The sequence below is a fragment of the Silurus meridionalis genome, chromosome 4 (assembly GCF_014805685.1).
Source record: "Silurus meridionalis isolate SWU-2019-XX chromosome 4, ASM1480568v1, whole genome shotgun sequence".
NCBI lineage: Eukaryota > Metazoa > Chordata > Actinopteri > Siluriformes > Siluridae > Silurus > Silurus meridionalis.
Window position 1 is genome coordinate 6,922,062 of NC_060887.1, and position 22,147 is coordinate 6,944,208.

General features: G+C 42.9%; 3 protein-coding genes across 5 annotated transcripts in view; 1 reads left to right on the forward strand and 2 right to left on the reverse strand.

The window, feature by feature from the left end:
- dnah5l (dynein, axonemal, heavy chain 5 like) overlaps nucleotides 1-10,218 on the reverse strand; it is a 34,026-nt gene extending 23,808 nt beyond the window's left edge. Inside the window, exons 1-28 of the mRNA XM_046847674.1 lie at nucleotides 10,148-10,218; nucleotides 9,903-10,041; nucleotides 8,938-9,032; nucleotides 8,666-8,854; nucleotides 8,532-8,594; nucleotides 8,352-8,450; nucleotides 8,074-8,145; nucleotides 7,892-7,993; nucleotides 7,620-7,806; nucleotides 6,914-7,079; nucleotides 6,591-6,684; nucleotides 6,390-6,488; nucleotides 6,033-6,214; nucleotides 5,844-5,963; nucleotides 4,873-5,074; nucleotides 4,702-4,797; nucleotides 4,030-4,203; nucleotides 3,860-3,949; nucleotides 3,532-3,687; nucleotides 2,786-2,925; nucleotides 2,556-2,707; nucleotides 2,223-2,430; nucleotides 1,635-1,722; nucleotides 1,412-1,535; nucleotides 1,150-1,319; nucleotides 744-836; nucleotides 444-647; nucleotides 8-88 (exon numbers count right to left, since the gene is read on the reverse strand). Coding sequence (XP_046703630.1) covers nucleotides 8-88; nucleotides 444-647; nucleotides 744-836; nucleotides 1,150-1,319; nucleotides 1,412-1,535; nucleotides 1,635-1,722; nucleotides 2,223-2,430; nucleotides 2,556-2,707; nucleotides 2,786-2,925; nucleotides 3,532-3,687; nucleotides 3,860-3,949; nucleotides 4,030-4,203; nucleotides 4,702-4,797; nucleotides 4,873-5,074; nucleotides 5,844-5,963; nucleotides 6,033-6,214; nucleotides 6,390-6,488; nucleotides 6,591-6,684; nucleotides 6,914-7,079; nucleotides 7,620-7,806; nucleotides 7,892-7,993; nucleotides 8,074-8,145; nucleotides 8,352-8,450; nucleotides 8,532-8,594; nucleotides 8,666-8,854; nucleotides 8,938-9,032; nucleotides 9,903-10,008 — 3,552 coding nt within the window. The 5' untranslated portion in view covers nucleotides 10,009-10,041; nucleotides 10,148-10,218. The remainder of the gene's footprint in view (nucleotides 1-7; nucleotides 89-443; nucleotides 648-743; nucleotides 837-1,149; nucleotides 1,320-1,411; nucleotides 1,536-1,634; nucleotides 1,723-2,222; nucleotides 2,431-2,555; nucleotides 2,708-2,785; nucleotides 2,926-3,531; nucleotides 3,688-3,859; nucleotides 3,950-4,029; nucleotides 4,204-4,701; nucleotides 4,798-4,872; nucleotides 5,075-5,843; nucleotides 5,964-6,032; nucleotides 6,215-6,389; nucleotides 6,489-6,590; nucleotides 6,685-6,913; nucleotides 7,080-7,619; nucleotides 7,807-7,891; nucleotides 7,994-8,073; nucleotides 8,146-8,351; nucleotides 8,451-8,531; nucleotides 8,595-8,665; nucleotides 8,855-8,937; nucleotides 9,033-9,902; nucleotides 10,042-10,147) is intronic.
- Nucleotides 10,219-11,175: 957 nt separating this feature from the next.
- rmc1 (regulator of MON1-CCZ1) lies at nucleotides 11,176-18,602 on the reverse strand. Its single transcript, XM_046846453.1, has 20 exons — nucleotides 18,366-18,602; nucleotides 17,830-17,906; nucleotides 17,549-17,633; nucleotides 17,397-17,453; nucleotides 17,234-17,320; nucleotides 17,000-17,140; nucleotides 16,787-16,890; nucleotides 16,354-16,443; nucleotides 16,128-16,233; nucleotides 14,981-15,089; nucleotides 14,830-14,874; nucleotides 14,615-14,668; nucleotides 14,359-14,487; nucleotides 13,629-13,735; nucleotides 13,413-13,532; nucleotides 13,252-13,329; nucleotides 12,187-12,291; nucleotides 12,035-12,103; nucleotides 11,726-11,951; nucleotides 11,176-11,648 (listed from the first exon to the last, which is right to left on the reverse strand). Exons 1-20 carry the CDS (start codon nucleotides 18,462-18,464, stop codon nucleotides 11,569-11,571), a joined length of 1,968 nt encoding a protein of 655 aa, XP_046702409.1. The 5' UTR covers nucleotides 18,465-18,602; the 3' UTR covers nucleotides 11,176-11,568.
- A 126-nt stretch (nucleotides 18,603-18,728) lies between these two features.
- LOC124384017 (fibronectin-like) lies at nucleotides 18,729-21,932 on the forward strand. 3 transcript variants are annotated; one of them, XM_046846462.1, is made up of 8 exons: nucleotides 18,729-19,091; nucleotides 19,464-19,482; nucleotides 19,735-19,992; nucleotides 20,084-20,347; nucleotides 20,564-20,827; nucleotides 21,046-21,303; nucleotides 21,423-21,513; nucleotides 21,609-21,932. In XM_046846462.1, exons 1-8 carry the CDS (start codon nucleotides 19,041-19,043, stop codon nucleotides 21,781-21,783), a joined length of 1,380 nt encoding a protein of 459 aa, XP_046702418.1. In that variant the 5' UTR covers nucleotides 18,729-19,040; the 3' UTR covers nucleotides 21,784-21,932. The 3 variants fall into 3 exon arrangements, with proteins under 3 accessions (XP_046702418.1, XP_046702419.1, XP_046702421.1); XM_046846463.1 differs by having other exon boundaries at nucleotides 21,423-21,498; XM_046846465.1 differs by having other exon boundaries at nucleotides 20,564-20,788.
- Nucleotides 21,933-22,147: the final 215 nt, after the last annotated feature.

Genomic DNA, 22,147 nt, shown 5'->3' on the forward strand with positions numbered 1-22,147 from the left:
TACTTACAGAATAATACGAAAACTGGCCACCGAACTCAGGGAGAGAAGGACCGGTTCCCAAAAACGCTTTCACCTGCTCTGCAGGATCCTTTAAAAGATCATATTCATATTAATCCAGAAAGATCATCGTTCAAACACGAAACAAACAAAAAACTGTACGAGTTGCTTGGACGATGATGACAACTGCTTTGAAAAACATCATCACACTCCACCTGATCTTACAAAAGGAAATCAGCGAGGGATTCGGTTTGAAGAACCACTGCAACCGCTGGATTTACCAGAGGTGGATAAGAACTTCAAATCTCAGCACAACTAAATGTATGATGCTTCTGACAGCCAGATATAAATAAATATAGATTATATAGACGTTATGTGTTGTTCTTGTTCTACTTGTTTTTTAAACACAATTCCATTCTCACATTCCATGAGGAATGAAGACCTACCTGGTTCCACAAAGCGGAAAATTGCGACAAGTCATCCAGAATGAATTCAGGATCCACATTAAAAGAAAATATTAAAGAGTTTAACTGGGCAGCTGATTTATTAATATCTTTATGCTCAGCAATTTGTCTGTCAAGTGGCTTCAGACTCAGGTGTTTGGTGGCCAGGCCGTCATCTGCTAGCTCTCGTGCTGCTTGCAGCTCCATCTGCAATATTCGCAACACACCATTATTTCACACGTCAATCCCACGTGTTCCATTTCATTGTGTTTATAATTCAATCGTTATGAAGCTCACGATCACCTGCTGCTGCTTGTGATGTAAATGTGAAAATTTCCACAAGGGAATATCTTTAGCCATTGACAGGACTGTAGTCACAACTTTGGCCAGAACACCCTGAACATTACAGAGAAAAAAAAATGAAATCCAAGCATATGTAGATAAACACACTCACAGACACTTTAATAGGAGCATCATATGGATCTGTAGGTTCTTCTGCTCCTTGACTATTACATTTGCTTCGTCGAGTAAAAAAGAGAACACTGAAGTGCTCGATCGTATAGGAGGTGCTATCAAAACGTTTCAAGACTAGTTTTTCAAAACGCCAACAGGTGGCAGCACGAGGCTGCACGCACAGTACCAGGGAGCACCGACCAAAGTTTTGCCAATTAGTTTAACCGGTTAACTATGCTGAGATTTCACACCTCACCTGGATCTCTTCCAATCTGGGTTTGAGAATGATATTGGGGATGGCCAGCTCGATCATGACTATAAAAAGCGGTGAGTGGACTTGTGGAAAGTTTGACTCGAAAGTAGATGAATGATACTTTGGGCTTTCGTAAAGTCGAACCCTCAGAGAGTCCAGAGAAAATTTGGTAGCTTTGAAAAGAACAACATTTTGGATAAATACAGATAATATCGATCTAAATAAAAATGCAGAAAAGTCTGAAACAACTCTGGTGGTGACGGACCTTTAACCAGTGCCTCAGTGTTCCTCTGACACAGCTGTCCCATCATCACGTAGAAGCTACACGGTATACACAGCAGGCACCGAGTCTTCAGTTTAAGGTCAGGATGAAGGCACTGAAACGGCTCCTGGATAGAAAAATGATCACAAAAGTTCTTATAAGGTCCCAAACCTTACACTAACTAAAGATTCATCACTGGGCAACATGGACTATTATAAGTTCTTGCCTCCACATTCACCATCTCTGCAGGATTCATCACTTTTTTAAGTTCCTCAATCATCTCGTACATTGAACGTTCTACCTGTTGACTTTGTCTGAGGAAGAAATCAAATGTTGATGTTTATGATGGTAATAACACGGTATAATTAGGCAACACTGGATTTTGAGAGACTCAGGCATGTTCCTTTTGTTTCTAGGTTATGTCACTGAATGAAGATTGACTTTGAACAAGCAAATCTGTCCAGAACTTTATCATCATTGAAAAATCCTCCCTCAGCATGAAGAACAGCTTTACACGCTCTCAGATTTAAACTTCCATTAAACTACCATTAAACTTCCACCTCCATGTGGGGGTGAGGGAGTCTGATCACATCTTCTCTCCTGCTCTCCATCATACACAAGTTCTTCTGGTAGAGAGAAAAATCTCCCATTTGGACTCAGAACTTTCTTGCACTCGTTCACTGTATAACTCGTGTTTTTTTTATCGTCTTCTACCAAAACAAAACGAACATGCATGTCTCGCAAAAAGACCTGGTGTTTCCACACACTTTTCACAGACACTGTAAAAAGTCACGTTCACGGATCCACCACTCACAGCATCAGCTGGTGTCTTGCTGATTTCACCGTACTTTCAGTCTGCCTGAGAAAGCTCTGTGGGACGACTGGCTGGTCCTCAGGAAGAGCGAGGAGGTCAGTGCAGGACATCGACTCCAAAACCTGCTCAATTCGACACTCCAGTATGTCTGTGGTCACCTTGACTATCTGCTCCAGGTCTCTCAGAACTTCATACACATTGTCTACAACTACAGAAGAATGAATACAGTGGAGTATGAGGTGTTGGAGATGACGAGCGTTAGATTTGATGGATGATTAAAAGATGATCTTTGTTGGATAATGAAAGAACATGAAATCATTTGCACTTCCTCACATTTGTTAATGTTGAGGGAACTCCAGGAGAGAGAGATGAGTCCAGGAGAGAGAGCCATCTCCACACGATCAATAAAAGGTTTCATCAGAGGCAGGAGCAGTGCTGGGATTCTGCTCACTGCTGCTCCAAAGTACTGAAGCATCTCCACGATTCTGTAAATGGAAGAAAAAAGATGAAGACTCCAAATCCAGTTGAAATGATTGCAAGGAACTCTCTCGAGACTCACTCACTTGTGGTGATTGTTTTTCACCTCGGCTTTATCAGCGTACATACCGAGGATCGCCTTCGGTACGTGAGCTCCTAACTTGTGCATGTATTTCGCTTCCTCGAGTACCTCAAGGACCACAGGATCCAAGTTCACACAGAACTCCTAAAAAGGAAAAGATCATCACATCCAGTTATAACGCAGGGGTCCATTCCTTAATACATTTGCATGAACGTTAGCGTTATGTTTAATCTTCTATGCGATCATGATTTTTTTTCAACATTAAATATTTTATCTTTGAAGTTTTCACACGTTTATTATTTTAACGCAAAATTATTCGACATTAATTAGCGCGCCCCCTTGCAGTACCACCGTGAACCACTAGGTGTCGCGGATCACCAGATAAAGATTCATTGTTTACCGTCAATTCTCTATCAATGAACAGGTGTAACTTTCCTACTAAAAATAACTTCTAGACAAGATCTCATCCGAATCCTAGACCCTCTCAAGAAAGATTAGATCAAACAGGAACGCTGAATCTATTAGTATTAATATCATGTCGGGTTTTTGGAGCCAGTCATTAAAGCACAATAAATGCAACACCATGTGCATGTTTAAATGCGTTTTAGATGCAGGTCTGATGGGGGTTTGAAAAAGTGGTCATCCCTCTGACATTCACACACTAGAAGGAACAATCTAAACACACCAAGAACATGCAAAGAACCATCATCTCTCTTTATTGCTTAAATTATTTAAAAAGAAAAAAAATACCTTAGTTTGTGGATGCCTGATGAGAAGGGAGGCCTTGAGGCCTTGCTGTCCGAGTTCCACTGCATTGACCCAGGCTTTGTGATAGAGTAGTTCATACTCCACTAGAACTGCTGCCAGTCTGTTATACGCATGTATAATCTTCTTACCCTCAGGGGTCTAGAACGAGAACGCGTTAGAAAAATAGATGAAAAAATTCATTACATTTCATTTGCGGCCAATTTGGAGGCCAACTCTGAAGGTCAGCGCTTTGACGTAGTCTCTAAAGTCAAGGTGTTTCCTCAAACCATTCCTGAACATCTTCAAAGACATTTTCTAGAGGTTCGATTACCATAAGAATCTCCATCTTCTTCTTCAGCATTTCCATTGGCGACTCGAGTTTTCTGTAAAGATGACGTGACCACGTAATTTTCCCAGCGACCTTCATGAGACAAAAAAACAACATTGTATATGGAATTGATGCCTTTTAAAAAAATGCATAAAAAACACGCGTGCACTTACAGGTGGCATATTCCGCACTAAAGGAGGGTTGTCTTTGTGTTTTTTGTAGACCTTTCGCACTTGCTCCAAGTCGTTGGCAAAATGTTGCAGAACAACTCCATACTTCTGCCTGAGGTCTATCTGCTGACCCACAGTGTCCTCGAACTTTAACAGCAGACGGAGCTCTTCTTCTGTCTGCCATTTACGGAAAACAAAACGCTCTTGGTGTACTTTTCATCTCCCGAATACTATTACCTTATTTAAATAATCATCCTTTATGAATATGCATGAGTATTACATGAATATGCAAATCGACTACGCATAGAACTAACATCAGTTCATTTTTTACTCCAATAATCAGTGTGAAGAGTCTCCAGAAAATCTTCTGAATAAACAAACAAAACTTGCTTGATATAATAAATCGAATTAATCGAGATCTTTTTCCTGAAGCTCCAGATTTTCTCACGAGCAAATAAGATTGCTGATGCTCGGACTATGGAGCACTTATGTCTTTAAAGATGCACGGTTTGGGGGAAGTGGTGGGTTACGGATCAAAAGGGAGTTTATGAGATGAAATACCACCACCACCACCAAATCCCCAGAACCATCTTGAATATCTAGATCTAGAAAATCGCATAGAAGTCATAAACGCTTTGGATCATGACAATCGGGTGAAGTTTTAAAAACCCTTACAGGATGCGTCTGCTGAAAGAAGGTATCCATCAGCGTATGAAGGCACTGACACAAGCCTTGGATTTGACCTTTGATTTCTGCGTAGTCGCTGTCGAACTGAAAGAGGAATAGGATCAGTGTAATCAGTAACAAATCAAATAACATCTCAACATCATGATGGTTCTGCCAGACCTCCAGCTTGCGATAATCCAGCACGTTGTACGTCTTGGATTTGAGGTTGGTTACAATAGTTTGGAAGCGTGCGTTTATCTTCTCGATGCCTTCCACTTTAATGAACTGCAGAGCAGATAGACTTTCTAGAGTTGTCGCCAAGTCTGCAATGTTCTGCAGGTGTTTACAGAAGGCGTCAAACTTCCCGAAGATGTAATTCTCACTGCCGAAAAGGAAAACGAGTGAGGATCATTAGAATCAGAAATCTAATAAATAAAGTACTATCACATGTTAGAATCAAATATGGCCTGATTGTGTCACACGCTGGCTTTTAGAAATCTTTCAGACATTGTCTGTGAGATACCATCAAACTGTCCATAGACCTTCTGCAATCCAGCTGCATTGAGACGCATCACATGACCTCAGCATGTCTCAGTTTAGTCCTCCAGGGTTGCCAGTCTGTTTTCATATTCAGGTTACGGTTTCTTTGATCCTGGATGGGATGCTCTCCACTGATGCCACCATGTTGGAGTGAAGGGCTGGGGTGAGATTCAGCTCCGTCTGCTCGTCGATCTTCATATTAGAGGTCCACTAAACTCCAATGCTAAAACTCACTATGTCGCCCTTGGAGGTAGTTGTGACCAGCTTGTGGTGAGAAGATCTGCCCCGTGAACACCTCCTGACGAGGTTCTGCTTGAAGCCATCTCACATCGCATCTCCTACATTCAGTGCGTTTTTCCAACATCTATGATTCTCGTTTCCTCACCCGGTTTGTCAGTTTGTTCTTGAAATAAATATTTCTCCAGTCGTTATGCAGAAATGTGTAAAAGTGTGTATCTGTGAGGGAACGTGGTGGAGTGTGCTAGCAGGAGCCGTGAATATGAAGGTGACGGAGGTTTGAGATACTTTCAGAAGAAATGGGAATTACCAAGTGTAGTTCATTTCTCATTTCACACTTTAAAAAAAAAAAAAACTGTGATTATTGTAGATACCTAAATTCCAGCTTTTGTTCAGTAGGACGTTGCTGGAGTTCTTTCCATGTTCTTTGGAAGCACTGCCTGTATTGCTGGTTCAACTGCACGCATTCCTCAATCCTCTTCAGTATTTCTTTCCTGAGGAGCGAATTAAGATTCAACACATCTGATATCACCTTTGTGTCTCTATGTGTCCTTAATGCTCACCTGTCCAAGTCCCAGATTCTGGTCACCCCCTGGCAGAGGAATCCTTTGCAAGTGGTGACCATTTGATTAGTGACCTTCACAAAGATAGAGGTCATATGCTCCGAAGTGTTGTAGGAGTGGGACACGTTTTGGATCAGAAGAATGCTGTTCAGGAGGCTGGGAATATGCGCCAACATGTTCTTCTAATGAAAAAAGACGAACAAAAAAAACAATGGTTAGATGTTCTCCTGGAAAGCTTCAGAGCCAGAGGAACATGCATGAGGAAGAGCAGAGCTATCTCTCCATCCTTCTGGAAGGCAGATGTGGTTTTATTGAAGAAATGACAAAGTAATTGAAGGGAGTAAAGGAAGATCTTACCGGGCTGCATTTCCCCAGAGCCTTGAAGAATCTTTCTAATGTAGATAAATATTTCACGTTATCTTTGGCCTGATTAGCTACAAACGTGATGTTTTTATCCTGCAAAACATTTTTTATTAATAAATACACTAATTGACAAAATAAATCTCCTTTTTTTTGAGAATATAATGGAAATATAATCATATAAATATGTGACCGAACCAGTTTTTTCCATCTGCTCAGCGTCTTCGACTTTGCGACCTGCAGAACTCCTAGAACTTTCTTCACCCCGGGTTGCTTTATTTCCTCTAAAAGACTGTGAACAGAAACACATTCCAGTAAAAAGATCAGCTGATCATCTCTACAGCACCTCCATGATCGCTGAAAGATTTGCACCGCCAAGCACATGAAGCTGGACAGCGTTCTCCTGCGCAGACCTGAGAGGTGCTGTTCCTCACACAGTAAATACTGAAGTTCATACGGTATTTTCCCACGATATCCATCAAAAAGTCTCGAACAGAAATTCGATAATAAACTCTCTTTACCAGTTAAAGATGCTCATTTGCTTTTTCCAGTGTTCCAGTTCCACCGAGGGTCCGCTGTTATCCGCCTCTCTCCTCATCTGTTCACTCTCAGTGAGAACCTGCTCGATCTGCTTGGTCCAGCGTAACAGCACCACCTCCAGACCTTCTACCAGCTCAGAGTTACTCGCTGGAGATGACGAACCATCGGACATGACGTTACACACAAACTTTTCAGAAAGAATTGATTGATAAGCAATGCTTAGCACGTGGTAAAATGTGGGAACTGATTGGAAAGTTGGAGGGTTTAAAGCCCAGGACCACCGCTGTTGGGTCTTTGAGTGAGGTGAGGTTTGAGAGCAGTTAATTCAGATGCACGTTAAAAACATTGGCCAGGACAATCAATAGATTTCCATTAGTGCTAAGAGCTAAGACGCTCACGTTAGCGTATTTATTTAAATGTATAATTAGCGATTATTACTTTGACTCCTTCACTGTAAAATGCTGAGTTTGAAAACGGCCTTATAACCCCTTTTCCCCAGAGTGATTTACAGCAACACCAGGCTTCTACTTAGCTTCTGAAGTTCTGAAAAAGGGTCTTAGACGTGTGCTGTTGTTCACAAGGTAGTTTAGTGGTTAGGATATTGGACTTTGGATAGGAGGTCATGAGTTCTTTCCTTTTTCACACGACTGCACCATTTTGAAATAAGAACCGTTCGCTCTTTCGAACCTGCATTAATGTAATCATCTGGTTCCTGAAGGTGCCCGAGTTCTGGAGCAGATTCATTAAAGTCAAGGTGAAACTTGTCCTCTAAGTTCTTCCTGGCTGAGGACAGACTGCAGATGAATTTGTCAATGGAGAGCAGGAAGTCCTGAACATGAGAGTCCTCCTGACCCTCTTTCATGACTCCCCAGTCCTGGAACAGAGCATAAAAAACCATGAAGCTCTCCAACTCTTCTCAGTCTGATCGATCAGATCCTTTATTTCTGTGTGTTTATTACCTCTTGTATCCTGAGTGCAGGATATGTGATTTGAGTGAAAAACATCTCTAGACTGTGTAGAACGTTTCCATCTGTGCAGTCAAGCATGCCGGAGTTGACCTCCTGCAGAGCGAGCGTGTGTTTGTTTCATGAGATGTTTGTTTTCACAAATGCCAAGTAATCATCGGTAAACTTTCACTGACCTGTGAAACGTTAGTCGTCGTTATGGCCTTCTCCGTGTTCCGCAGGAAAAACAAACAAACGCCACTCAGTCTCTGTAGGAGATGTGAAGTCATTGTCGGAGATGAGAAACACTCCATAGCAACCAAACCATACACACACACACTAATCCGATTATTAATATCTATGTGTTCTGTGGAGATTTGGACACCTGACATTTTCACCTGTGGATCTTCTCCAAAACTGATCTTTTTTGACTTTCATCATCCATAATGAGAAAAGAAGAGAATTTTGTTTGTACCTCCGCAGTGCCAGTTGTAATGAATAATCTTTTCTGCCCAGACACCAGACTCTGAGTGTCCATCAGGGAGGAAACGTTTCCATAGGAATGAACAGAAGACTGGAACAGAACACGCATCAGCTTCTGTAATCATTAGTTTCACAACGTACCTTCAGCTCAGGCATTAACTCGAATTCTCACCTGATAGTAGAAAAGCAATCTTTTGGATCCATAGGCTGCAAAAAAATCCTCAATCATGCTGAACTGTAAAGACAAACCCTGTTATTGCATTCATTTCTGCACCACACTTGCCGAATAAATCCCACGTAGCCCACCTTCTCATCAGAAATGAGGGCCTCTTCCACTTCCGTCTCTCCCAGACTGATCCCATGAGAGATCTTGGTAATGAGATACTTGTATCTTGCGTCTAGCAGTGCTCTTCTCTCGTCCCTCAGAGCTCTAGCCTGCTTAACCATCTCCTTCCTCGCTTCATTCGAGAGGACCACCGAGAGTTTTCGAGCTCCCTGAGAACGCATGGATAAATGAATGCACTCGGCTGACCTCGTATCGGAGAAATGAATTCGGCAAATATGGATGGTTGACACACCGCTATGAGAGCTGTAGGAGAGGAGATGCCTGGCATGGCTGCCTGAGGGGTAGAGCTCATCTTAGAAGCTCCTATTCTTCTGTGTCTGCTGACATCTATCACAAATCACATTAGCTTTTCCAGAGAAGTGCTTTAAATCACAAACACACTTACAGTACACCACACTCACCTGTACGCTACTTTATACACACCTATGGTACACCACACACACCCCTACGCTACTTCATACACACCCCATGATCCCCTGTTAACAAGAACCTAAAAGCAAACATAGGAATCAGACTTTTTCAAACACAACCAGACAGCTAAGACTTTTTGTTGTACCACGACCTTGTCCATTGTGTCTTGTACAATTCCTATATCTGGCTTGTCAGAACATTTTTCTCTCAAACAAGTTCTGCAACAGGAACTCGACGCCATATGACTTACAGAATGAGCTGAGCAGCTCTTCACTTACACATTCAGACACTGAGATAACATCTACAGTCTCGTGTACACTTTGCTGATGCAGATTGATACAGCATTACCCGAGAACTACAGCATCAGAAGGACAGCATGGTACCTGTCCCAATGGTTCTTAAACAGGGTGAACTGCAATTCCATTTCTTACCACAAATTTACACTGGGGCGCTGTTGAGCTTAGGAGAGCCGAGACATCATGAAGGATTTATTATAGTCTCTAGAAAGTTCTTGAAATAATGTTAAGCACGTTTTCGAGGAGAAGCAGATCTCCAAAAATTTTCCATGTGCCCAGAAAACAAACAAACAAAAAATTCCTTTATTTATTTATTTCTTTTAATCCTTTTGGCATCATCGAAGGTATCAGCAAACTTTGGACTGAAAAGCCCAGTTCTGTACTCCCACAGCTAAAGCACTAATAAACAGTTTCAGTTCAGCTGCACAACATCTAGAAAAGAGATGAATGCAATACCCATTCACACACGTCCATACACACACATACATACTTGAGTGGGTATTGATAAGTGGTGGTTTTACTTCCTCCAGATCGTAGGAGGAGTTCGGATCATCTTGTCTCTCTGTTTCATTTATAACAGTAGTTTCTGCTTCCATTCTCTTCTACCAGACGCCCATTCAGAGGAACATCTTATTAAAATGATACGATTCACGAGAAGTTTCAGGTCATTAGACACAATTCAAATCAAAATGCTAACAAAAAAACCACACACACACACACACACCCCCTACTTACCTACGCCTTCGCTGTGCCGACCTGCTTGAAGCACACCAGGTGTGAACATACAAGACCTGCAGTCTACTGAGGGAAAGTTTGACTGTTCCCATAGTAACATGAAAGAATGAGACGCAACCACAACAATAGACAGGGTTTGGGGTGGAGAGGTCTTGTATTGTATTGCAGAAGAATGGATCTGGTTGAAGGCATTAATAAATCAACTATTCGTGATCTATTATCTATTTATTCGTTCTGCCATTAAATAAAATAAGTATGAAAATGTACATTGCATTACATTGTACCAAACTGATGCAGTTCGTAAGGAGCTACAGCAGAAGATCTTCATGATCTGAGGAGCCACAAGCTTCCATCAGTTTCACTCCAATGGAGTAGTACGGAGTAGAGAAGTGGACACCACTGTGTGTGAGGTCTGGAACAAAAGTAATCCAGATGCCCAGCATCTCGAAATACATTCACAAAAGAACTTGCATCACGTGGATGGAATTGACCACCGTTCTGATGAAGATCGAAGAGAAACTTCCATCCACAAACTGTACAGGAAAAACTCTGTGCTTCCTACATGTTGTTCCCAAAACTTCCAGTCCCCCAACATTCATTCCGGTTCCATGTTTCGAGTATTTGCCGAATCCATGCCGTTTTGTTGATGGTAGAATCGTCAGGATTAGGATTCCAACCTTGCGTTTGCATCTTTAGCAATTTGGGAAATTTGGGATTAGAACTCATGACCTTGACCAAAGGCTTTTCCTTCAATGTTCCACAAATCACGGAAACGCAAAACGCTTCCTTCCATGGGTCTTGAACACGTGACCCTTAGAGCTTATATTCCTGTGAGAGCACCTGGTTTTTGTGCAGCTGAGGGTTAAGGGCCGTGCTCAAGGGCCCATCAGTGTCAGCTTGGCGGTGCAGGGATTTGAACTCATGACCTTCCAATCAGAAGTTCAACATCTTAACTACTGAGCTACCACTTCCTTTTTGAAAACACACACACACACACACACACACACACACACGAAGCAAAACACCTGTTCAATTCATATAAACGTGTTTAATCGTTTATTGTATCTCACAACATGCACGTTATTTATGTTTGTACGATGTTAAACAATTTTTTTTCCCGCTGCGTCACGTCGTGATTCCGTGTCCTATTCACCTCTCGAAACACTTCACGAGTCGGAATTTCGTTTCCGAGGTATTTGTTCCCAGGCTGGTTTGAGGAATCGTTCTCATATAAAAACACAGCGGAATGTTGGAACGCTGGTGCATCCGTTTATTCGCATTTACACTACGATCGAACACGATGTCGGAATTTGTGCGTCCAGATACGGGGAAGTGCAGGAGACGCCAGAGAGCAGGTTTGAGACGTGACGCGAAGAGACGTCGTTCTGAAAACGCTTCAGGATCTCGTCTCCTTTTTCCCCTCAGACGGCTGGGAGTTTCATCAGTGTTTGTTCACCAAACACTTCTTTGAAGTAGGAAACGTGTTCCTCACAGTGTTCACCTGCAGAACAACGTCGTTAAAAAAACGTCTACGCCACGTTAACGTGTTAAAGGAGAAAAGAAAAGGCGGGCAGCTACCTGGATTAAAAGCCGGATTGCCGCGTAACCGGAAGTTTCTTTGCTCGAAGAATCTGAAGATGGTGAAGAAGAGCATCGTGTCGTTGGTCTGTCGCGCGGCGTCCAGGAACTTGCGCGCGGAGACGTTGTCATGACCGCCGACGCTGCGGACGAAACGCAGAGCTCCGAGGACCTGCTGCTTCGACAGGAGAACCTCCACGATCTCATCGTTCGCTGTGGAGAGCCTCTGATTTCCACACACACGTTTCACAATTAGTTCCTGCTCTACACAATCACAGCAGAACAGAAGTGTATGGAGATGATGTTCACCTTGAGCATATCTAGAGAGAGCTGGTGAGCAGGAGGGTACGTGCTCTCCAGCGACAGCAGCAGACACGCCTAAACCAGACAAAACACAATATCATCAGCAAGATCCTTCAGATGGAGAACTTCCAGAAGCCTGCTCTGGGAAATGATCTCACCAGAGGTTTGGAGTCACTCAGCACGTGATACTGGAGGAACTGGTGAAGCATGTAGAAGAGGTTATGCTGCACCAGGGTTTTAATAACCAGCTCATAAAAGTAGTGCTGTGTGAGAAACAAAAAAATATCAACCAGGAATAAACAACAACAACAACAACAACAACAACAACGCAGCAATTTTGTAAACTGGAGACAAAATAAAGTGCAACCAATTTACCTTCCAATTTCCTGAATCCGTCAGGGATTATAATATTTAACGTTTGGGAGATTCGGTAAAAGTGAAGCCCGTTTCCTTTTTTCCCCTCTCATGATTCCGATTTATTTCTCAAGATTCCGACTTTTCCCTCCTTGCGATTCCATTTTATTTCTCTCAAGATTCCGATCTATTTTTCACGATTCCGATTTTTTTTTGTCCCGATTCCTTTCTCGTGATTCCACCTTTTTCCAATCGCGATTCCGACTCCCCCCCTCGCAAATCCGTTTTATTTCTCGTCATTCCGACTTCTCCCTCTCACAATTCTGACATTTTTTCCTCACAATTCTGATTTATTTCTAGCGACTCCAAACTTTGTTCTTGTGATTCCGAATATTTTGCTCCCGATTCCGACTTCTCCCCCCCTCCCTCACGAATCAGACATGCCAGAATTGTGAGAAATAAAGTCGCAATTGATTAAATCTTTTTTTTTTTTTTATGTGAAACTGCTGATTCGTTTCTGCAAATCCTTCATCCAGGAAATTCCTAGTTTGGTGTAAAAACGACTCTAAACCACAAGAAAAATCACGATGACTGCTTTTCTTTCAGACTGGGAAACTTGTAGCACATAATCTACTATGCAGTAGAAGGACAGAAAATCACTCCCAGTTTCTCACCCCAGACCCTCACCTGGACCACAAGCAGAATATAAACTCCACAGAAGAAGATCTAAAGCCCTTGAGGGGAGATCATGTACGGTTCTCCTTCTCCTACACTCGGTGATGTTTTAGGAGAAATTCTCAGGTACCTAAATTCTGATCACATGACCACCACACATATCAAACAGTGTGTGTGTGTGTGTGTGTGTGTACCTGAACTGTGATCTGGAACTGGTTGAGTGAGCGAATGTACTCCATGAGAATGGAGATGATGAACTTGTGTGATACGTCCTGCAAAACGAAGAGCAAAAAAGCTCACTGTGAAAGAATGAAGTGATTTAAAGCGGTGTACAGAGTCAATCCTTCATATTCACCTTCTTCTCGGTGAAGGCAGAGAAGACATGCGTGTACATGTCCGACTGATCGATGACCGCTTGTGTCCGAACTGGTTTTTTATAAGAGTTACTCAAGCGACTGGGTCCCGATTCCATCGCCTGGAGGGAGAGGAACAAACAACGGCCCACAGACGGGTGGAAAAGTCAGCGGTAGTTTGTATCTTGAGGATGTGGGACAGAGGGAATTTACAGTACCTGGGTGTACGCTTGCTCCGCCTCCAGGTATTCCTTATACACCTGGTTTAACTTGTCGAACACAGTGGCCACTACAGGCAAGTTCCCTTTCTCTCCACCTGTTAGTACTGAAACATCACACAGAAAGAAGAAACAGTTTTCTCCGATTTAATAATCTCAAGAAATTATTCTACATGCAGAACACTGGATTATGGAGTAAAAAATAGAATGGGATTAGGAGTAAAAATTAGAATGGGATTAGGGGATAAAAGGGATTAGGAGTTAAAGTCAGAATGGGATTAGGGGATAAAAGTTAGAATGGGATTAGGGGATAAAAGGGATTAGGAGTTAAAGTCAGAATGGGATTAGGGGATAAAAGTTAGAATGGGATTAGGGATAAAAGGATTAGGAGTTAAAGTCAGAATGGGATTAGGGGATAAAAGTTAGAATGGGATTAGGGGATAAAAGGGATTAGGAGTTAAAGTCAGAATGGGATTAGGGGATAAAAGTTAGAACGGGATTAGGGGATAAAAGGGATTAGGGGATAAAAGTTAGAATGGGATTAGGGAATAAAAGGGATTAGGGGATAAAAGTTAGAATGGGATTAGGGAATAAAAGGGATTAGGAGTAAAAGTTAGAATGGGATTAGGGGTTAACGTTAAGACTCCATGCTAATGACTGTAAAAATGCTATCGGGTGGATGGAGGACCATTAACACGTCTGCATTATCGAGTCATTGCGGGTTGCGTACTCTGAGAGCATACGGACAGGATGACCATCTTGCAGTCGCTTCTGTGCAGCAGAAAGTCCATCAGTTTTCCTTTGTCCTGAAGGAGGTTCACGGTTGGATACAGCTTCACGTGAAGGTACCAGAGATAACCTGTGCACGCAAATATAGAAACACGTACTGTATACCATTTCCTTATTAAACATGTCTGTAGATATCAATACTAAAAAAAAAAAAGGTAAAAAATCATTGTATGGCAACCGGTCATACTGTCACTCACCCTCACTTGCACTGATGATGATATCGGGTTGAAAGACACTCCAGGTCGAGGAGTCTAGATGTTAAGGAAGACAGAAAATGGACAGCGAATGCGACAGATCGAGTTTCTCCAGTTCTCCGTTTCACAGCCTAAAGATCACACCAGTAAATTAACTAGGAATAAACAAACATCTGCAAATCCACATGTGGAGCCAGAAATCCAGATAAAAAGGATACAAAGCTCACACGGCACTGCAGCATGACCGCGAGCAGCCACTGGACCTGGGAACAAACAACCATCAAATGGCATGGAGTAGAACATAGCAGGAGAAAACTCACTCACTCACTGAAAAGCTAGGTGTGATGGGTTCTGGTTTACTAAGAGCACCTGTTACAGAGATCTTGTAAGGATGGATAGACTGAGCAGGAAGCACGGGTTGGTGAATATTCACAGCGCCGTCTTGCTCTTTGAGCTTGATGTCGAAGATCATCGAGGTCTGGAAGAGTAAAAGGAGGAGTTATTCTTATTCTTTGGATTATTCAGTGCACTGATATTGTACTGTTTAAGTTTTTTTTTTTTTTAAGGATAAGAACAGCATCTCAAACTTCGACACACTTATGGGTCATTCCATTTTCAAGGTAGCATGGAATAACTCGCTGAGGAACCTTAAGAGGAACCAGACTCAAAATGAAACCCATCCTCACTATCAACACTGAATGTCCATTCATTAGTGAGGATTGTTGAGGTTATCAGCAGTTCACTGATGGACACTACTAAGACTGCAATGTCCATGTGGATCCATCTAAACCTACAGCGAGCGGTCTCCAATTAGAAGCAGGGAGTCATCATGGATCAAGCAGGTACAGAAAGCAGAAGGAGACAGGACTACTGGTAGCTCGGCAGATCTGAAATGCTAACAGCATATGACTATCCGACGAGAAAACGTGAAGTGAAAATAATAAAATATTCGTTTTATAATAAACAAATGAACCTTTGACTTTTCAGTGGCTTCATACGGTCACATTACAATGCTGCGCTGTGTGCTGTCCAAGGTACTGAAGCCGTGTCTGACTTACTGTAATGTCTCAAAACAAAACCAGGGTTCAACATTTGATGGATAGATCTAAAATTATTCCAGCAGGTGAAGTGGTTCGAGTCCAGAATTTGGAATTTAAAAACAGGGTGAAGGTCACAGCAAGGTCGAGCATCTGATACGGTCTTTTAAAAGCATATTTTAACAGGATTCCTGGAAGACCAACGCTAGTAATAAGAAGGACTAGATTTCTGGATGGAGTTCTCTTCGATTGGAGACCACGCAGCACAACCCGAGGATGGTTCCATGTTATTGTTTTTCAACACCATGCCAGCAGTGGTGATCGTTTCCATGGCAAGATCAAGGTGGGTATGATGTGGTGTTCTAGCGTTTTACAGAATTTTAACTACAGAGTCCTTCAGTTTAATGTTCCGTAAGTAATATATTCTAATATTTTCAAAGCTTTTTCATGCACATGCAGGATGATCAATTAAAACCTACCCGTGAACTCTGATGATGCACCACCACCAGATTATCCACGACGTTCAGAGCAAACTTGCCAGAAGTGTTCAGTTTGAGCACGTGTGCCTTTTTACAGGAGCCTTCTCTGTTAAAACGAGAGCATCTAAATCACGCAAGTGTTTTATATTTAAAATGAAAAAAAAAACCCTGTTCCAGTATGGCAATGAACAGCTTTGAGATGATTTCATCATTAATGGGGGCTTACCTAAACAACTGATACAAAACCACTTCTGCTCCTGAGCTGTTGGTGCCTCTTGTGTGGTGTTTGAGGTACATTACGTAGAGCTGGCCGTATCTACAAAAAAAAAAAAAAAAAAAAAAAAAAAGAAAAGGAAAAAAAATTTATGGGGATGATGAGTGTAGCATTTTTGTCTCCCCCTATGGGTCCTCGGCGGTACTGCAGGCGGTCCGCTAATTAATGTTGAATCCCAAATCATTTGTTAAAATAAAAAGTAAATTGATTTTAATTCCAATATGTGTTTGATGATGCAGGAATCTTTTAGAAAAAATGGAAAATGTATATAAATGTACAGAGAGCGACCCGTGTCTCTATCGCCTAAGGGGTCCTCGACCTGAAAAACGTTGCAGACCCCCGTGTTAGACTCTGGTCCGTTGAAGCCCAACACTGCGGTACTCACATGCTGGCGACTGAAATGTCACGTTCTGAAAGGATGAGTTTGGCGGGTTTGGGAGACACTGGCAACTCGATCTCAAACTTCGGCATTTTGGAAATCGTCCCGCTCTAAAGAAAGAAAAAGATTTGGGATGCCAGGTCACACATTTTTAAGAAAATCCACCTTTGACTGGTTGAGAATGTGATCAGATGACTTTAAAAAAATAACGTGACTCACTTTGAAGGCAAAAGGCTGCAGGATGTTGCCTTGTACGGTGGTGGACAACACGAGGACGGCGGTCTCTGGACAGTACACGTACCAGTTCACGTTAATGCTCTGGCTCTTCAGGAGCTTCAGGCTTCGCTTCTCAGGAAGCACCTTTTCGAGGGGGAAAAAATAAATAAATAATCGAACACTTTCAGAGCACAAAGTTTGTTTTGAATCTGTATGCAACTGAAAGTCCACAAGAACCTGGTAAAATTCAATCCCCTGGTCAGTGATGAAGACGATTTCATTCCAGCTGGTCCAGCAGAAGCCCAGAACACTGGAATTCTTGGTCTGTTGGTAGAAACGAGGAATGAGTTACGCAGTAAGGCGGCGCGTTCGCCGCTGCAGCTCGCAACACGCAACATACCTTGCATTCGTGGGAGAATTCCACGTGAGGAAAATCGGGAATGAAGCTCATGAAATCCTGAGGAAGAACAACCACATAGGATCATCACGAGGAACCGGAAAATACAGACGGTGTAGAGTACAGCTCGGATTGGAGGTTTTTTTTTTACGTACCACGGTTTTTGGGGTTCGCTGAACAGCCAAGATTTTGTTCCCCAGCGAGAACTTGATGCACTTGATCTCACCTTTGTCGTCCATTCTGTACAGGAAGAAGAAAGGCAACCAAGTCATGGTATAAATCAGGCAGGTAGAACTCAAGGAGAGATCTGGAAGGCTTCACCGTGAGGATCATCTCATACACAAGTCATTTTCTCACTATTCAAAAAGGATCTCAAACTGAACCATAAAACCGAGGTTTCCACCATGTTCAAAATTAGAGCTACAAGGTTCCTTACCTGAAAGCGATCGAGTTCTTGTCTTCTGGGCCCTTGACCACGACCCCGGTGGCCCCACCAGACCGCACCGCAAAAACCTGGAATAGTGGAGATTACATAAACACTGTGTCTGTATAACGTGTGGAAACACCTGCAATGGTTTTTGAGACACATGCATGTTCCTCTGGTTTAAATCACGTGACCGTGAACGAGTGGAAGGAAGTTCAAACAGTCTGAGGTCCAGCAGGTTCAGATCTCTTATTGGAGCTCACTGAACAGCTGTATTACTCACCAAACAGCTGTATTGTACTATACATGTTCCTATTGCAATATAAGTTTCACAGAACCAGAACGTCAGAAGATTGCAGAGTCATGATTTTCTATTCCTTTTTAATATGATGACATCATAAGTTAATGTGTTTGTTACAGAATCCAATCTAATTCTAAAACGCTGGAAGATTTACGACACTTTTACGACAGTATGGAGCGGTTGTGGGTAAAAAAGGTGATTGTTGTTGTTAGCGAGCTAGCCTTGTGTTTGTGTTGTTGTTGTTTACCTGTTTATTAGCCTCGTCGAAAAACACGTTGTTGACGCCCGATGCATTTTCAAACTGCACAGGGTTTTCACTCAGCTCCAAATAATAATCTTCACTCATCGCTCTGGATTATACACACCGAAAACACGAACGGGACCGAGTCCGAACTGCGCCGCCTTGAGGCTCTGGAGGTCATGTGACCGCGTCACCTGACCACCTGGAGGCGAAGCGCTATATAGCAACGATTTTCCGGGTGGGTTTGACTCGCGCATGCGCACATACGCGTTCTGGCGCCCCCTTTCGGCGTGTCGTGGAAAGGGCGTATTTAGTGTTGTCACACAGCAGGTGTCAATCAGCGATCCTTAATTAGGTGGTGTGCTGCTCAGGTCACGTGTCCACAGGCCCGAGTTATGAAGTGTTTTATGCTTTTAAAGTTGGGAAAAATAACCAGCTTGTGATTTTTTTATACACTAAATATTTTTATGAGTTTATAAAAGATAAAGGAAGAAAACAAAACAATCAATCAATTAATCCAGAGGTTCACGATACACTTTCAGTTGTGTGCTTTTGTCTGCTGTTTTATTGTCAAAATCCTCCTGAACTGCAGGAAGTTTTATAAAACCGTGTTTTCAGTGTCCATGCAGCTCGGTAAATAAACCCAGAAGACAGGGACGTGACTTCTACCCTGTTACTGATATGAGATCTGTAGACCTTTTGCTGATCTGTTGCTCAGTGGCTTCTCTGTGGGTAAGATTTCAGTTCTGTGTTCATATCTAGATTTATTATTATATATATATTGCTGGAACTATACTGAAGGATCATTTGGTTTTGAAGATGAGGTTCCTCTAGAGTCTAGTTCCTCTAAAGGTTTCATGATGCCTCCACATGAAAGATCAATGAAGATGGATTTGGACTGTAATTAATATAAACAGTTTTCTCCAGTAGCTCATTCGGTGTTAATGTCTGGTTCCTCCATACCATCTCGGAGAGTTTTTCCTCTTCTCGCTCGCTCGTTATAAAGTCTTAATGTCTTGTGCTGAAATGTGACGTATGAAACCTTTGTACAGTACAGAAGCTTTTTGTGTTGTTTGTGATCAGTGTACGTTTGTCCCATTCTAGAGACGCTCATCCCTGGCATGTAAGATTCATTTATTTAATTATTTATCATTCCACATCCTGGGCGTATAGTAGAAGTTCTAAACACTTTCAGCATGAAGCACAAACATAGTAACCATGCTGGGCACACGTGGGCTTCACCTACACCATCTACACCACTTCCAGAACGTGTGAAAAGTCTTCTAGTTTTCTTCAGAGACACATGCATGTAGCTTTTTGTTTCCTGAAAAAGAAACGTTTCTGTGCAAATGATGTCTTTCTGATCTCCATGCAGCTCCTCCTAAAATCCTGGGTGTGGCCGTGAAAGCTCGAAGCGAGACCCTGCTCACGTTGGAGTGGAGTAAAGCGAAAGATTTCAGCTACATTTTGGGATACGGTAATGGAACGGAAACTCCACTTACCGTCTCGGCTGAAGGGTCCGTGGTGAGATACACGGTCTCTTCTCTGTCTCCTGGAACCAAGTACAGCTTTGTCTTGTACGCCGTGTTTAAAGGAGTAAGGCAGAGCGCTTTCAACTTCACTGCTGTCACGAGTACGGTTTCTACGTTTGGCGCGGTGTATCATGTGATTCGGGACGAACGGCGGCACGTGGCGGTCTCTTGATCTCTCAATCTCTTCCTCAGGTCCTTCGAACGTCGCCAACGTGTCGGTAAAGGCTCGCTCGGAGACGGCGATCACGTTCGAATGGAGAAAGGTGAACAGCAATAACGCGTTTCTTTATGTGCTGAAGAGCGACAGGTCCGAATCGTACACGCCCATGTACTGGGGAGGAGCTACAGCAACACATACTGTAACATCTCTCAGCCCTGGGAACAAATACAACTTCACTCTTTACACACTGTTTGGTGGAGAGAGGAGCAGCGGCTACAACTTCTCAGCAGTAACCAGTAAGTGTGTGGTTTTTTATCGGCGCTACCTATGACTGTGCGTGCAGCCTTGTGCTGCCATCTGTTGGGCCGATACAACAAACAGGTGTTTTTTTTTTTGTCGGCGCTCCCTATGACTGTGCATGCGGCTTTGTGCTGCCATCTGTTGGAAGCACAAGGCTGCACGCAGTCATAGGGAGCGCCAATAAAAAAAAACACGTTTGTTGTTTGTTTCAGTGCCTCCCAACGTGGCTAAAGTTCATGTGATGCAGCAACACGCAGACGCGTTAGAACTTTCCTGGGAAGAGGTGAAGAGCAGAAACATCAGCTACATCCTGAGACACAGCAGCAAGTACGAGACCACAATTCCAGCCTTGGAGATGGACTCTGTGATGACGCATACCGTCTCATCGCTCTCTCCTGGAACCAGATACATCTTCACTCTCTATACTGTGTATGAAGGTGTGAGGAGCAGAGGCCTGACCTTCACATCCATCACAGGTTCTGTCTGACCAATGCAGATATGTATCTTTTTTTATGCTGTTCACATTTAGGGGTCACCACCTGGTGCTTATATAAGGTAAGGCGGTAGATCGGTGTTTGAATTTGGTTTAGAAGGTCATGAGTTCCAATCCCAGCACCACTAAGAACCCATCCTTATCTGGGATAAGTGTACTAATGAGACTCCTCATGCTTTTTGTTTGTTGTTGTTGTTAAAGCGTCTGTGACCGTCACCGGTCTGCGTTGTGAGCGTATCTCTGGAGGACACGCCCTGGTCGTGATTTGGGACGCTCCATCCGGACAGTGGACAGGAGTAGAAGTGCAGATGAATGGAAGAAACTCTCGGTACCTGAACGGAACCAGACTCAAGTTTGACGATCTTCATCCTGCCTTCTGGTACGACGTGACGCTGAAATTAGTTTCAGGAACCGTGAGGAGCGTTCCGGCTACGATCAGGTGCCAGACGGATCCCAGAGGTGAAGCTTTTACACCACATGCACTTAAACTGATCAGAAGGTTATACGTTCAAATTCCAGCACCACCAAAACTCCTTCATTCTGAGCTCATGGACTTCCACATTCTTTTTTTTTCTCAGGAGTGATCGCAGGAGTCGTGTTGGTTCTCCTGTTCCTGCTCTTCTTTATTTGTCTTGGACTCGTGAACCACAGGAGGTCCGTCCTCGACAGGTTCACTTTTGAAATTTTGGTGCTTCTCACATTTATTTCTCGTGTGTAAATGAGGAGAACTGAACCGGTCCACTCTCTGGTGTTTCCTTTTGCAGAAAAACTCACTCACGAAGCGATCAAACGTCCAGTGGAAGAGCAGAAGAAGGTGCGATTGATGCACCTGCTCGGGTAAAAGCTCAGTCCTCGGACCCCGAGAAGCCCCCGGAACCAAGAGTGAACAAGAAGAGAAAAGAACAACCCGTCTACGTGAACCCTTACGCCACTCCCTGAGTTCTACGAGATCAGAACCGGATACATTTCACTTTTTATTCCACGTGTAAACGTGATTTTGCCCTCAAGAATAGACGTGTAAGATTCTGTTGTTTTCTGTATTTTTAAAACATTGACAATAAACGCTTTGGGTGCTGATGTCAAAAGAACTGTAGAGTCTTTTATGGCTTTCGAGAGACACGTGGATGTTCCTTCTGCTTCTACACAACAAACACGGCCATTAATGAACTTTATCATCACTGAAAAATCCTCCTTCAGCATGAAGATCAACTTTACACGCTCTCAGCATCACGACATTTTGTTTCTCCAAACCTTCAGCTGAAATACTTGAATCTTGTGAAACTCTCCAGAGATGTTCTTCACT

Bases quoted from the DNA above. Each gene is read 5' to 3' on its own strand.
- rmc1 (XM_046846453.1), bottom strand. From the start codon at position 18,464: ATGAGTGAAGATTATTATTTGGAGCTGAGTGAAAACCCTGTGCAGTTT. The intron at 17,454-17,548 runs GTACGTAAAAAA...GTTCTTCCTCAG, and splicing joins AGCGAACCCCAAAAACCGTG to GATTTCATGAGCTTCATTCC. The intron at 13,330-13,412 runs GTGAATATGAAG...TTCGTTTTGCAG, and splicing joins CTGCCTTCACCGAGAAGAAG to GACGTATCACACAAGTTCAT.
- LOC124384017 (XM_046846462.1), top strand. From the start codon at position 19,041: ATGAGATCTGTAGACCTTTTGCTGATCTGTTGCTCAGTGGCTTCTCTG. The intron at 19,993-20,083 runs GTACGGTTTCTA...TCTCTTCCTCAG, and splicing joins CAACTTCACTGCTGTCACGA to GTCCTTCGAACGTCGCCAAC. The intron at 20,828-21,045 runs GTTCTGTCTGAC...TTGTTGTTAAAG, and splicing joins GACCTTCACATCCATCACAG to CGTCTGTGACCGTCACCGGT.